Source organism: Myzus persicae, unplaced genomic scaffold, assembly GCF_001856785.1.
Source record: "Myzus persicae strain clone G006 unplaced genomic scaffold, MPER_G0061.0, whole genome shotgun sequence".
NCBI lineage: Eukaryota > Metazoa > Arthropoda > Insecta > Hemiptera > Aphididae > Myzus > Myzus persicae.
The window spans coordinates 59,649-74,234 of NW_019103868.1; the positions used below are offsets into that span (position 1 = coordinate 59,649).

A 14,586-nucleotide genomic window follows, 5' to 3' on the forward strand; every position below is an offset into this window, starting at 1 on the left:
ATAATAATAACAATGATTGAATATCAAATCTTTAATAACTCACAATCACAATCATATATAAAAATTATATTTTTCGTTTTACTCAATATAGGAAACTTAAAACTACATACCTATTTCTTTAGTCTGTTATAGGTCTTAAACTACGAACTGATGTTATTTTATTTACCTATACATAAAATGTATGACACCTAGTATAATATTTACTACAAGTAAACTTAATTTTAAATTTTGATTTTTTGACCCTATATATAATAAAAATAAATGTGTTTTGTAAATGTTTTTTTTTTCTGTAATAGAATTTAGATTAATGTAGAAATATCACTTAAACACAGTTATATATTAAGACATTGTACATTATATAGGTAAAACTTTAAAAATGTTAAAACAAATATATGTCTTTTAATTTCAAATAACATATTAATGTACTTAATTTAAATAACAGGAATCATCATATTACTATTTCAATTTTTACTAATATGACTATTTTAGTTCGTGAATAAAAGTATCTAATATAAATATTAAAATACCTTCTGCCTAACTCTTTAAACAATATTTATCTATTCTATTGTAAATGTATACTAGTAAGTAGGTAAATAGTATTGTAATTTATAATAGGTATACTTACATTTAATTTGATGAATATAAATGTATAATTTATTAAACAAATAATCGCTTTTAACTTTCACAATCAATTTTATTCTTCTAGCGATAAGTCATAAAAACTAGCTTTAAATAAGAACCACTCGCAATTCGTATAACAAGTAGTTGAATCGATGATATGTGTCTTCAAATTAGGCTGGGCACTTACACGCTTCATTACATATGTTCTACATACCTACCTACACAATATTTTTGTAATATTATTCATGTCAGTTTTTTTTCTTTCATATATTCGTTTATTATTTTAACATTCCTACAAACATAATATAGGCACATTAATTTTTTTCCAAATAAATAAATTTCATTATAATTCCACACTTATATTCAACATATTAACATGTTCAACGTTTAGATTTTTGACGATTGACTGAAAAATACTACACTATGGTTAATGGACCTTATAAGGTCTTGTAAGGTACCTTATTGCTTATGTATCAATTAATTTAAAAGTTTTTGTTATACTCGTATATTTTGTTGTAGAAAAATTTGTTTATGAAAACTTACACGTGAATAATTGTGTACAAAACACTTTATTAAACCTATGTATCGAATAAAAATGTTTAAAAATAAAACTAAAACTATACTTGTTATATGCCCACTGGGATATACAAGGTGAATCCACCTTTACTCAGTGTCTCAGACCACACAGGGAAAATATTATATGAGTATCAGATTATCATTTATTAGTTGGGTACTGATAATATTAATTTTTGGCAGCAACGTATATGGACTGTGGATACCCTAGTATAGGTATTGAAAGTGTTAAAAAATGAATATACTTATTTGAAAACATACAATTTTAAAATACTTTAAAATAAAAACATAAAAAAATTCCTATGTAAATCTCTGTATAATAGTATTACATTTATAAGTTAGATTATATCTAAATCGATCAACTCTAATATTTAAAACTACAGGGTAAAATATAGATTCTTCTAAACCTAAAATTGACAGAGTCGACACATCCAACAGCGACTTTCTTCTGACGTCCTCTTATTTTTATTAAGATAATTATTAATATTTAATTTTAAGTAATTAATGGTGAAATATAATTTACAAACATAATATTATTAGGTAGTAGTTTAAGAAAAAATAAATAATTTTTGAAAGTGTCTCATAACTTTGTTGTCTTGTTGATTTATTACTTGCGATTTAGATTGAGAAAATTATGATTGGTGATGATGTTGACTAACTTATGACTAATATTATGTGTAACCGGTTTCTTTTATGTATAACAATACACCAAAAAGTAAATACCACTGTTATCATGGTACAATTAATAAACTTAAATTATCTTTTAAATACATTTTTTATGTACAGTTAAATGTTTGATTTAAGTAGGTATTAATTCTTTAGTAGAAACAAAGGTATAACTTGTCTTGATGCGGGAAAGCAAAATTAGCCATATTTTCTTAATTACCCGGCAGTTAAGTTATAGTTTATAAACAATAACCATTTACAACATGTACGAGTAAACAGGTACAACTTTCACATTATTACTTATATTTGTGTATCGAATATATGTATATATATATTATTTATAGTAAATGACCACGATTTATCGTACGCAAACGATTTTAAATTCATTCAATCTATGTTTATCGTTAACATTTAGACATTTAAATGGTAATAAATAAATTCTTAATTAACATATTTATTTAAAACACGTACATAAGCAGAGTTTTGATGACACTTAATTTTATACAAATTTAACCATATATTGGTAATCGCGTAAATCTTGAATTTACGTTGAATTTTCTTGCAACTATATACACCCAAATCAAGTTGCATCCAAACCGTGTTGGTGTGTTACACACTTACACCGATCCCGCTGCGCCGTTATAATATAATACATATATCATAATTTCCGTGTAGGTTTAATTGCGTATCCACGACGCCGTATACTTACTAATAATATTAACTATTATAATTGCATACCCCGCACATAGAAAGCCAGTCACGTATAATAGTCAATTGACAAGTCATGATGAAATTAAAGTTAAAGAATTATTTTTCCGAACGTTTATTTAAACTCTATTTGACAATTATATAAAGTCAATATACATTACATTGCCCGTCATCGGTCATTAATGGTTAATATATAATTAGAAATTCTTATGTTTCAACGTTTAATTAAAACTTTTTTTAAACGATTTTAGAAACGTAATACTGGGTACTGGTTCCATACGCAAGTAGAAATGAACCTATAGTTAATGAAACTGAAATCCATTATTTTTATTACATGAAACCACATGAAATATGAATAAGTCGTAGGTATTCTGTATTTTATACATAACATGATAGGTAGGTACATCGTACATGTAGTCGATAGGGCGTGAATCTTGCAACAAAAATGAATAGAAATATTTTCACAAGGCTCTTAAACTTGAAACTTCATATTATGATCTTCAGAATAAACATAAAACCTATAATTATTTTAATAAGACACAAAATCAAATTATAAACGTAAACATTTAAACAATTTTAACGAACATGAGCAGTATTCACTGGTGGTAATAAGATCAATATACTCACAAAAATAAATATATGTTAATAAATCCTTATAGTTTCTATTTTTATATTGTATTAGGTTATATTATTAACCTGCGCTTTCAAAATGACAAAATGTAATCATTAAAAAATGGATACTTTATTTTTTATGAATAGTTTTGATAAACATAATTCGGTTAATTAAAAAATAACCTTTTTTTTGAGGTCCTATACTAATGAGTAACTTCTTTAAACACGCTTATTTATATAAATAAATATATTTTATATCATTATTACATTATGTTCTAAATATATTTACAAATGATTTTTTATTTTAATTGAATGAAAATTAATAACTTTTTCGATCAAAATTCAGTATCAAGAAAATAATCAATAAATTACCAAGATCAATTTAAAATTAATTAACACATTTTTTTAGTATTGAATTATATTCATTACTCATTAACTAAATTTCGTCACGCATGGTTACCTGGAACAGTTAATTCAAAATAAAAGGCAAAACATATATTTACGTTATATGAACTGTATAATATTTATATGCGTTTGATTTTTTTTGAGGAAAATAAATATTCAGTAATATGTATAAATTATAAAACACGAAAACTAATAAAACATATAAACTGTATTAGGTAGTGCACACTGCAATTTGCATGTAATAAAAATAAAATCTAGATATGCAATTTTGAAATAAAAAAAAAAAATTGGTTTTGCGTAATAAAATGTTTGGTATAAGTGTATAACAAAATTCTTATGTCCAATATAATAAACCTTAATACACTGACCATAACTTGATGAAATTGCAATACACAGTGTTATATCTTTAATCTTATATGTATATGATAATTGATAATATAGATTAAATTGTAGTTACTGATTCGTAATAAAATTTAAAATTAAATAGTTAATATTATAATATACCTATAATATTATCATTTATCATCCAATACGTTTAAGCATCGAATACTGTATAACTCATTTAGTATAGGTACGTTTATTTGGAAATTACACCACAACAAGAGTTTATGTGTACATTTTCCCAGGACTTTTAAGAAAAGATCAGTGTAACGATCGCAGTCATAAAATGTTTTTCACCTAAGATTTATTGACTTCGAAAATTATAGTCTTATAATGGATACTTATTCGATTGTTAACCATTGTAGGTCGATGAAAAACATTTCTTCTTCTATAGCTGAACACACTAGCCGTGGGAAAAAAAACTCACATGGTGTAATTTATGACAATATATCTGAAACATTAACAGGGCACTTATTATTAAGTGATAATATGTAAACATTAAACACATACCTACCGAGCCGAGGATGATACTGAATAAATTCTTATAAGGAACGTTTAGCGTGTAAGTATTTCTATTGACTAGCTTTAATATTAAAACGACAAGAGTACGACGTTATTCAATCATTTTTTTTTTATTCCTGTTGCTCAAAATAATTAAACTTGATACTTCATTAATTTAGGTACTCCACTACTTCATTTGTTTTTGTAGAAAATCGGGTCCATTATCCATTATTTACTCGTTCATTTCACAAATCAATCGATATACAATTTGGAATGGTTTACGACGGATTTGTTTCACTAAAACTGTTTTCATTTAGAAAAACCTGATAAAACACATTAATCATTCGTTCGACTTTCGTCAGTTTAATGATGTGCATTAATCTTTTTTTTTATTTTTATTGTCAACACCTAAATGGACATATTTACATAAAATGTGAGTATGGACAACTGTTAAAATAATTACATTTAATTCAATAAAGTACTATAAATACTAGCATTGCCCACAATTGTAAGTATTAGGTATCGTCATCCTTAAAAATGACAATGGGCCATTTGCTTCGTTCTTTGATCATCGTCGGCTTGGCTATTCAGTAAGTTAATTTATATTGTTCATTATATTGTTTTAAAATTTTAACTGTGAAAATACTATTAAAAAATTATTAGATGATTAATAATGTAATGTAATGTGATTTTAATGTATGTTAATAAAAAATTTTGGTAAATTGTGATTACGATTGTAAATATTTAAGCAACGAGTATGATAATCTCAACTATATGCTAATTTTATATGAAACATAACTCAAACTATAAAAATAAATAGTTTTTAAACCAACTAATTTTTAACTCAAATCATATTTTCTTATCATAAAGTCTGAACAAAAATATGTTTCTAGACTTAATAAATATTTTATATAAATGCATAATAAATTAGTTTATGTCGTTCTAATAATTCAATTGAGATAGAATACAACTCTATCCATTTACTGCATGGATTATAATAGCAATTTTATACATCTATACAATATAATTATTATTACTACCTATACATGAATACATTTACATTATAATAGTATGTGCACATACAGCACACAGGTACTATAGGTAATATAACATACGCCTCTGTCCCAACTCTCCGTATAAATATATACTAATATACTTCTAATTTTTAAACTAAATAAATTAAACTTCTTAAAATAAATTGTTTAATATGTTAATAATACATTTTGTATTATGTTAAATTTGTAGATACTATATAGTTTTGTTTATAGATACACATATGTCATAGAAATGTTGATAGATAAACTGTAATATTAAATAAATTGTTCATGAACTATGAATATTTATTGTGGTTTTCAATTTATACCTAACCTAATTATATTGGTTGGTTTAGGGATTATTTTAGATACTACACTAGTTGGATTCCGGATTTTTCAGGTATTACACTAGTTGGGTCCCTTAAATTGTTTTAGTAAGTACTACACTATACTACAATGTTCCCTTCCCATTTCAACAAACTTAGGAGTTAAGACTGTCTATATCCTATTTAAATCAAAGGCGTAGTTAAAAATGTTGTTTACAGTTTGCCATTAAAAATATAAATTATTAACATTTTTACAAATTAATGTCGTAATTATTTTTACAAACACAAAATTGTTTTTTTTCAAAAAATATTTTATTTTTGGTAACATATTATAATATACCTAATATGTATTTTTAAAATCATTATTTAAAAAATTATTAATATTTATCCTTGGTAGGTATTGTTCCTATATTTTTTTTATTATTTCAAAATGTATATTTTAAATGGCAAAGAAACTGTAAAAAACGTTTTTAACCATACCTTTGGTCTAAATAGGTGATAGGCAGTCCTTAGTCTGTTAATATGGGAAGGAGAATGTTAGTACCTATTGTGTAGTGCTCACAAATAAATATTACTAACAAACAAAATGTGAACTTCAAAGGTTTTTTTTTAATAAAAATGTGACGACATTTATTTGCTTAATTATCAACAGTGAGTAATCTTATATTCAATTTCATAGATTTATATAAAATTATCAACATAAATCAAAAATCAAAAACTTAAATGTTTATAAATAGCTTAAAACATTAAAAGTATTTCGACTATTACATAATGCTTAGAAAAAGCTCATATAATAATATTTTTTGAAAATTTCAAGTTTCTAATTTAGTTATGTTATTCATTATTGATTTACAACAAAGGAACAAAATCGATTTTGTCAATAACTTGTATTTCGTAAAAATATTTTAGTTCTCCTGATATATTTTTTTAATTTTTGACTTTCTAAAGTAGCAGAGAGAACTAATTTGATGTCAGACACTACTCTCAGAGTGAAAAATTGAATGCTCTTCAATCTCCAAAAATAGATGTCAGGCAAAAAAAAACAAAGCTGATGATTGTAAAACCAATATATTTATCTATTTACCGTATATCTAGTGTTGTTGATATATGTATATATCTATATTAGATATATACTTATATATATATAATATATGATTTAAAAATAATAACATTATTAAAAAAATACACAAATATACTATACAGCATGCTTTCTATACTTATATTCCTAAATTTTGGGTGAAATTATTTATACAAAATAATACTGCTAACAACAAATAATATTATATGTATTGTTTTAGGCTTTGCGATGGAACATGCTACTGGAGTAAACCAAGACAAAAAAAAATATCAATCAGCTTATCTTCAACTAGTAGTTCTTCGACTACTGTTGGAACTTCATCGAAATTCAATGTTTTAAATTCAAAAGCTAAACTTGAAGATCTTGAAAAAGGTCTTAAAAAAATTAGCACCAACTCGGAAGAAGACAGCAGTGAGTACAATGATGAAAGTTGTGAAGACTTAGATTACAGGGATAGCCAATCAACACGGAAATTACAAACATTTGTACATAGCCGTGCTCTTTCTAAAAAGATGAAAAAAACACTAAAAAAGTCGGCTAAAAAGATCTTAAGGAAAAAGATTGTTCCTTTAATCGCGAACAAAATTATTGGTTCTGCCATGTCCAGATCTACTAGTAATAACTTTCAAAAATCTATACAGCAAAGTAGAAGCTCAACAATTACGTCAAGCACAAACACTATGGGTATCAATGGAAACATGCTTATAACAATACCATCAGGATATGTGGCAAGCACACAGACAACAGCAACAACTAGGTTATTAACTATAGAAGAAGCTATTCGTATGGGACTGTTGAGTGACACATTATTTAGTGGAAGCCAAACGTATTCGTCTTATCAAAATGGTGAACAATTTAGTTCAACGGGAAGCAATGTTAGTAAGTCTGCCGATAGTGAGATGACCCAATTAGACAACAACAGAAATGGATATTATTTAAACAGTAATACAAGGAATATTGCTAAGTCAGACGGTTTAATAAGTACAAATGGAAATTCGCAACATTTTAGTAAATATACAACATTGCGTAATAATATGAACAATAATATGTATCATACAAATTATAAACAAAATCTGGGTAGGTTGTATAATTTAAAAAGAACTAATTTGTTGCAACATAAAATTAATCAACTTAAAAAATCAAACTATGGTGAAGATAATTTAAGTAATGATGATACTCAAAATAACCTACAAATTGGTGTCACAAATAGTTATAGAAATGTTAAAAATTCTGGACGATTTAATCAACTAACATCAAATAATAATAATCAAATAAATAAGAGTGTTAATAATTATCAAATTAATCACCTACGCAGTAATACAATTAATTCAAGACATATTCAAAATAGTAGCACTAAAATCAATACTATAAAATCTAATAAACTCAATTGTAATAAATCAGATAAATCAAAATCTTCTGATGACTCAAATAGTGACGAAAATAATAAGTCAAACTCAATTATTAAACAAATCGTAGAGAATAAAGACGATCAAAATAATAAAACTGATGATAATGACGATGACAATGATAAATCTGAGGATAAAGACGACGAAAATGATAAAACTAAGGATAAAGACGATAAAAATGATAAAACTGAGGATGAAGACGATAAAAATGATAAAACTGAGGACAAAAACGATAAAAATGATAAAACTGAGGACAAAGACGATGAAAATGATAAAACTGACGATAACGACGATGAAAATGATGACAGTGAAGAACAAGATGAAGACGAAGTGTCGGTGTATGAATATTTGAATACATTCCAGAAGTTCAGATTTGATAATGGTTTAAATTCTGTTGGTATAATAGGAGAAGTCTTAAGTCAATTGGATTATCAACGTTACAAACTAATGGATGATAGTATATATCCCCAAGATTCCACACGTTATGTCATAAACGATGAAGAGTTCGATTTCATCATAGTCGGTGGTGGTAATGCTGGATGTGTTCTAGCAAACAAACTATCTGAAAATATCAAATGGAAAGTATTATTAATTGAAGCAGGTGGAGACCCCTTCCCTATAACTCAAGTTCCTAGTTTATGGGACAGGTCACTAAATAGTGTTGCAGACTGGCAGTAAAAAATACAACCTGATAGTACAACCGGATTTGGTATTGAAGGTAACATGAAAATACATAAAGGAAAATGCTTAGGAGGAAGCAGCACCACGAGTGCTCAACTTTATGTCAGAGGAAGTGAACAACTATATAACACACTTGTTAAAAAAGGTTTAAAGAATTGGTCTTATAATACAACGGAGACTTACTTCAAAAAGGTCGAAAGAATTCGCTCAGTTACAAAAACCGAAACTAACACTACTATTTATGGAAAATGTGGACTTATCCCTGTAAGCAAATTCCGAAAAACTGAAGTGAGCGTTTTAGAAAAAATTGTATGTTCTGGTTTTGAACATATCGGTTGTAAAAAAGAAAGTGACATCAACGAAAAAGACATTGAAGTTGGATTTGTATCAATGCAAGGAATAATAAAGAACGGTAGGTCTGTTAACACTGCTAAGGCATATCTAAGCCCAATTTTCGGTCGTGAAAACTTAAAAGTTATGAAATATTCTAGAGTTACAAAAATTATAGTTAACAAAACAGAAATGAAGGCGACCGGAGTTGAAGTACAGACGAAATTCGGTCAAACTCTAACACTGAAAGCTAAATTAGAAGTTTTACTTTGTGCTGGGGCTGTTGGTTCTGCTCAGATATTGTTGGCCTCGGGTATTGGGCCTAAAAAGCATTTGTCCGAAATGGAAGTCCCAGTAGTCAAAGACCTAAAAGTAGGTGAGAATTTCCTAATTACTCCAGTGTTTACTGGTTTTGTTATGTCCTACGACAAATCAGTTGTTTGCAACCAGACAGAAGAAGAAATTGCATTCAAATACTTAGCAAGACATTCAGGGCCTTTAAGCAGACCAAACGGTATGAGCTTTGGTGGATTTTTAAACACTGGTATGTCTGGATCTTCATTCGCTGATATTGAAGTTCATCAATTTTACATTCCTAAAAATTCTTATTCAAAATTATGCCAACTAAAATCAATGTTTGGATTTAGTGATAATTCGTTATCGGTGTATGCTAAATTGAATTACGAACGTGCTATTTCTATCTTTACAATAGCTTTGATAAACACGAAAAGTACCAGCAAAATTCTTTTAAGAAGTAAGAACCCATTAGACAGTCCGATTATTGTTGGCAATATGTTGACGGAGAAGCATGATGTTAAAAGTTTCATCGAAGCCATCAAATTACTCTCCAAAATTGAGAAATCTGATGGAATGAAGTTAGTAAACGCGAAATTGGAAGATATTGATCTCGACGGATGTGCAAAATACACCAAAAAGACCAATGAACACTGGGAGTGCTTATTGAAATATATGGTATCTACAACGTCCAGTACTGCTGGATCGTGTCGTATGGGATTAGAAACTGACAAAGATGCTGTTGTTGACAGTGAACTGAATGTGATTGGTATTTCTAATTTGCGAGCAGTGGGTCGATCTGTTTTGCCATTGATTACTAGTGCTTACAGTCATGTGCCTTGTATCATGGTCGCTGAAAGGGCATATGGTATGATAAAAAGTAAATACAACTAAGATCCAAACTACTCAATTGAATATTATTTAGAATTTAAGACACTGTGTTAGCATTATTACGATATCATTAAAAATAAGAAGGAATCAAGTTCTCTAAAAGAAATAAAATACTTAGCACATTAAACTTGTTTTTTTTCTTCGGGGTAACCTTATTCATATATAATTATTTCCTCGTTATTTAAAAACATATCGATATGTTATTTGGTCTTAATAATTATGTCTGACTACTTTAGTAAAATACATTTTTACATTTAATTATTAAGAATGGTTTCACATATAAATTAGTTTTTTTTTAAGTATTTTTATTCCGAGTCCATACAAAGTAAGCATAATGACGAAAATAGAAGTATAATTCCTGATACTATAGCATTTATACGGTCCATTATGTAATTTATTGAGTTTTTAATTTAAAATAATATTTATAAAATATCTTAAGGGCATTTTATTCTGAGCTTTCTAAGTGCATTATCAAGAAGTGAGGCCCAGGATTGTAGTTTAATAAAAGGATTAGAATGGGTGCTTAGATTACAATGAAAATTAGAGTAGTGCAATTTAGTTGTTAACTGTGGGATATTTTTAAGTCTTCATGTAGATTTTTAAGAGTAATTCACTACGAAACAGAGATAATTATATCTGGGAGATTGATTGGAATGTTGTTTAGGTAATGAAAGGTTAGGTTTGGTTTTTGTTTATGGAAGTTTCCGGACAATAAATTAACAAATTATGGAAATTGTAATTACATTTTTAAATTCTATCATTCTTTTATGATTTTAAGTATTAAATTAACGTCTTATTTACCTTATTTTCCACACAATTTAATATTTTTTTTCAATGCAATGATGATTCACTAAGGATTTGAAATTCATCATAAATAGTTAACCATCATTTGTATGCACCAGTTTGTATGAATCAGAGTGACACTCCACTTGTGTTTGTGTTCTTTTATTTTAAAACTTCTTTAATCAGGTTTATAAATCAAACTATTTGAGTAGACTTAAATGATGGTAGGTACCAAAAAGAAGAATACTACTAAAATAATAAACTATAATAAATTAATAAATTCTAGAATTTATTGTTGTACGTTTCTAATTAAACTTATTTACCTTTTTTTTTTATATTTATAACTTAATGAATTTTTATTTTTTTTAAAGATAAAACGGTTTAACTTCCAAGGTTATTCGTTTGCGCAATCTAAATTTACACATATTTCAATATTATATGTTTAAATAAAGAAATTGTTAACCTTAAAACTCCTTGTATACCAATGGGCAATGGCCATAGACGCCGAGGCTTATTTATTTAATAAGAAAAGGATTTATTTAAATACCTACTAGCTAACCATTGTATAATAATGTACATATATAATGAACATATAAAAATGATTATCGTTAGCTTAGTTGGTGCACGTTGATATGGTATACAGTAGATGTGTGTCAGTTAGCGCTAAAGATCTCATTTTTGACAAGGGATATAAAAATGCATATTTCATCACCGTGCTTTCAGACCCTCTACATTTTCCGCTTACTTATTTTAAAAATCTTCTGTAGATTTGGCTATAAGCATCCCACACACACAAACATATAATCACTAACTTTATGGACATTAAATAACCATAATTCTTACGTTTGTAATTTTTACAGTATTCGTTTTCTACTTGTCAAAAAACTCATATATAATATATAAATATTTTTGTCCGTCTATTATTTTATTTTATAACTCGCAGTTAGGCACATAACTAAGTTGTGACTTTGTTTTTTCTCACCTGATAGGTACATTGTACTTTACTGTAATACGTCTCGATACTCACTGCCTATTATTGGGATAAAATGTCATATTGAAGAGCCATGCATACTATTAACACTCGATATTCGCGACTAGTTGTTTATGACTATGCCTTGTGGTGAAATGTGTTACTTATAATTACAAAAAAAATGTCTGTGGAAAAACTGAAGAGATAGCGCCACGAGTATATATTTCTACTTCATTGCTAATTTTCAAGAGTGAAGGAGATATGGGTATATGACTGACCCGTACATAGCACATTTAGATTTTTTAAACAATAGTGAAGACCATCATAGGAATCAGCTCAGTAGTCTTTAAATTTATCTAGCACAAACAAAATAAGTGCAGTCCCTTTATATACATACAATAGTATACCTATAGTCATATTAATAAATATAGTCAAACATGTACCTTGTAGGTGCAGATATAATGATTAAGATTACATTTATGTGTAAAAGTTAGACTTCCCGAGGAAACTAAATTACTAAATTCATTAATTGTTCAATCATATAAAGTCTTAACGAATTGTAAGAAGTATTAAGTCTTAAGAATTTTTTTCGTTAACACACGCACCATTATATTATTTTATTGAAATGATAATATTATCATATAGTATATTTGGGTCTTACGTCATATTATGGATATTATTAAATATTAATAAAGTATGAGTATAAAAAAAATAAATAAATATTCCAAATCACCTAATAGCAGTGTTCAAATTAAGGTGATACGGAGGGCTCAGTATCTCAAATAACTTTTCAGAAGTTTTATCGTACCTCAACTATTACGTTTTGAGTAGATCGCATGGTATACGTTTTTGAACTTTTTGTTTGTTACCCACGTACCAGGATAACACTGTATTTAATTAATTATCAATTATCATATATATTTAAATATATGTCTACAGCCAGCTGTCGAGTAAGCGAACCTTGGTAATAAAATTAAATTGTAACAATTAAAACCATTTAAACAATTACATTCATTATTTAAAAAAGTAATACACTAAGAATCTTAAAATTTTGAATTTTAAAGTTGTAAGAATTATATTACATTTTTATAGAACGAAAAGGTGGCAGTAGGAGTGTGGCTTCAAGCTTCAATCTCACAGCGAGATATAAAAAGTGACCTGGATGCTTTTTTTAAAAGTAAACAAAAGTAAAAGTAAATAATTTACTTTTATTTTTTAAAGTCGAGCACTACCTATTAGTGTCAATTATTATTTTTATTACACGTGTATACAAACATCGAACATGGTAAATATTACTATAGAACGTTAAAACAATATGCTCCAGGATACTTTTTAACAATATTTCTAATTAAAAAAAGTATTTTGAGGCCAATTATAATAAATGAGATTTAATCTGAAACTAAATTTTACAATAGAACAGATGATTCTAGGGTATAGTTTAATTTAATTTGTAATTATTTTTGTATAGCTTCTTTGTTCGAGTATAACATAAATACGATACATTTCTGTTGCTGACTTGCTGACAAGTATAACAATAGACACGTTCAAAAAATGTATTCATTACATTTATCGTGATTCATCAAAGTCTACTTATTTTGGACACAAACATGTATTTAATTAGTGAGATGAATTGACCGCAATAAAATATACATTCAATGTAGGTAATTGATGAAATGTTAATTTTAAAAATATCACAAATCTATCTATTTTGGATTATCTTAAATACCGATGGTAAAGTATAATAAACATACATTTATAACTCTAGAGGGAAATGTTACAATATACATTATGATATGATATTCCAATATGTGGCAACTAGTGGATAACGTAAAATCAAAGTGATATACGGGTTTGTTTATTATGAAATATAGAATTATTATTAATTCTTCCATGGACACCCTCCTGTTCCTATATATCATATAGTGGCGAAATAAACTAGCAATTTTTCTTGCGGGGAGAAGAGGCAGAGATTTTATACCATGTGAATACCTATTTATAGACTTTGTTGTATTCATTATATTAAGGAATTCTATTTTAATATATTTTTCGGTGATGTCAGCACATAACCTAACAAGCTACAAAGTAATAACTAAATAATATATATTATAAAAGCTCTGGGGGGGGGGGGGGGTCGTCTATCCTCCTCATCACCACCTTAATCATGGCCCTGGTATTTTATAATATACATTATATTATGATATAGCAGTGAATAGTATCTATGTCATGCCAGTCGACAAAATTAATATGATAGATATTAATTATTATACTTATTGATTTTAGACACAATATTTAAATCATAATTATTGTCGGTCCTTCGGATTATAAT

General features: G+C 27.2%; 1 protein-coding gene across 1 annotated transcript; it reads left to right on the plus strand.

The window, feature by feature from the left end:
• Nucleotides 1-4,970: 4,970 nt before the first annotated feature.
• On the plus strand, nucleotides 4,971-10,634 carry LOC111035667. Its single transcript, XM_022317364.1, is given in 2 exon segments — nucleotides 4,971-5,057; nucleotides 7,126-10,634. Coding segments are annotated over 2 exon segments (3,438 nt in total). The 5' UTR covers nucleotides 4,971-5,004; the 3' UTR covers nucleotides 10,511-10,634.
• Nucleotides 10,635-14,586: the final 3,952 nt, after the last annotated feature.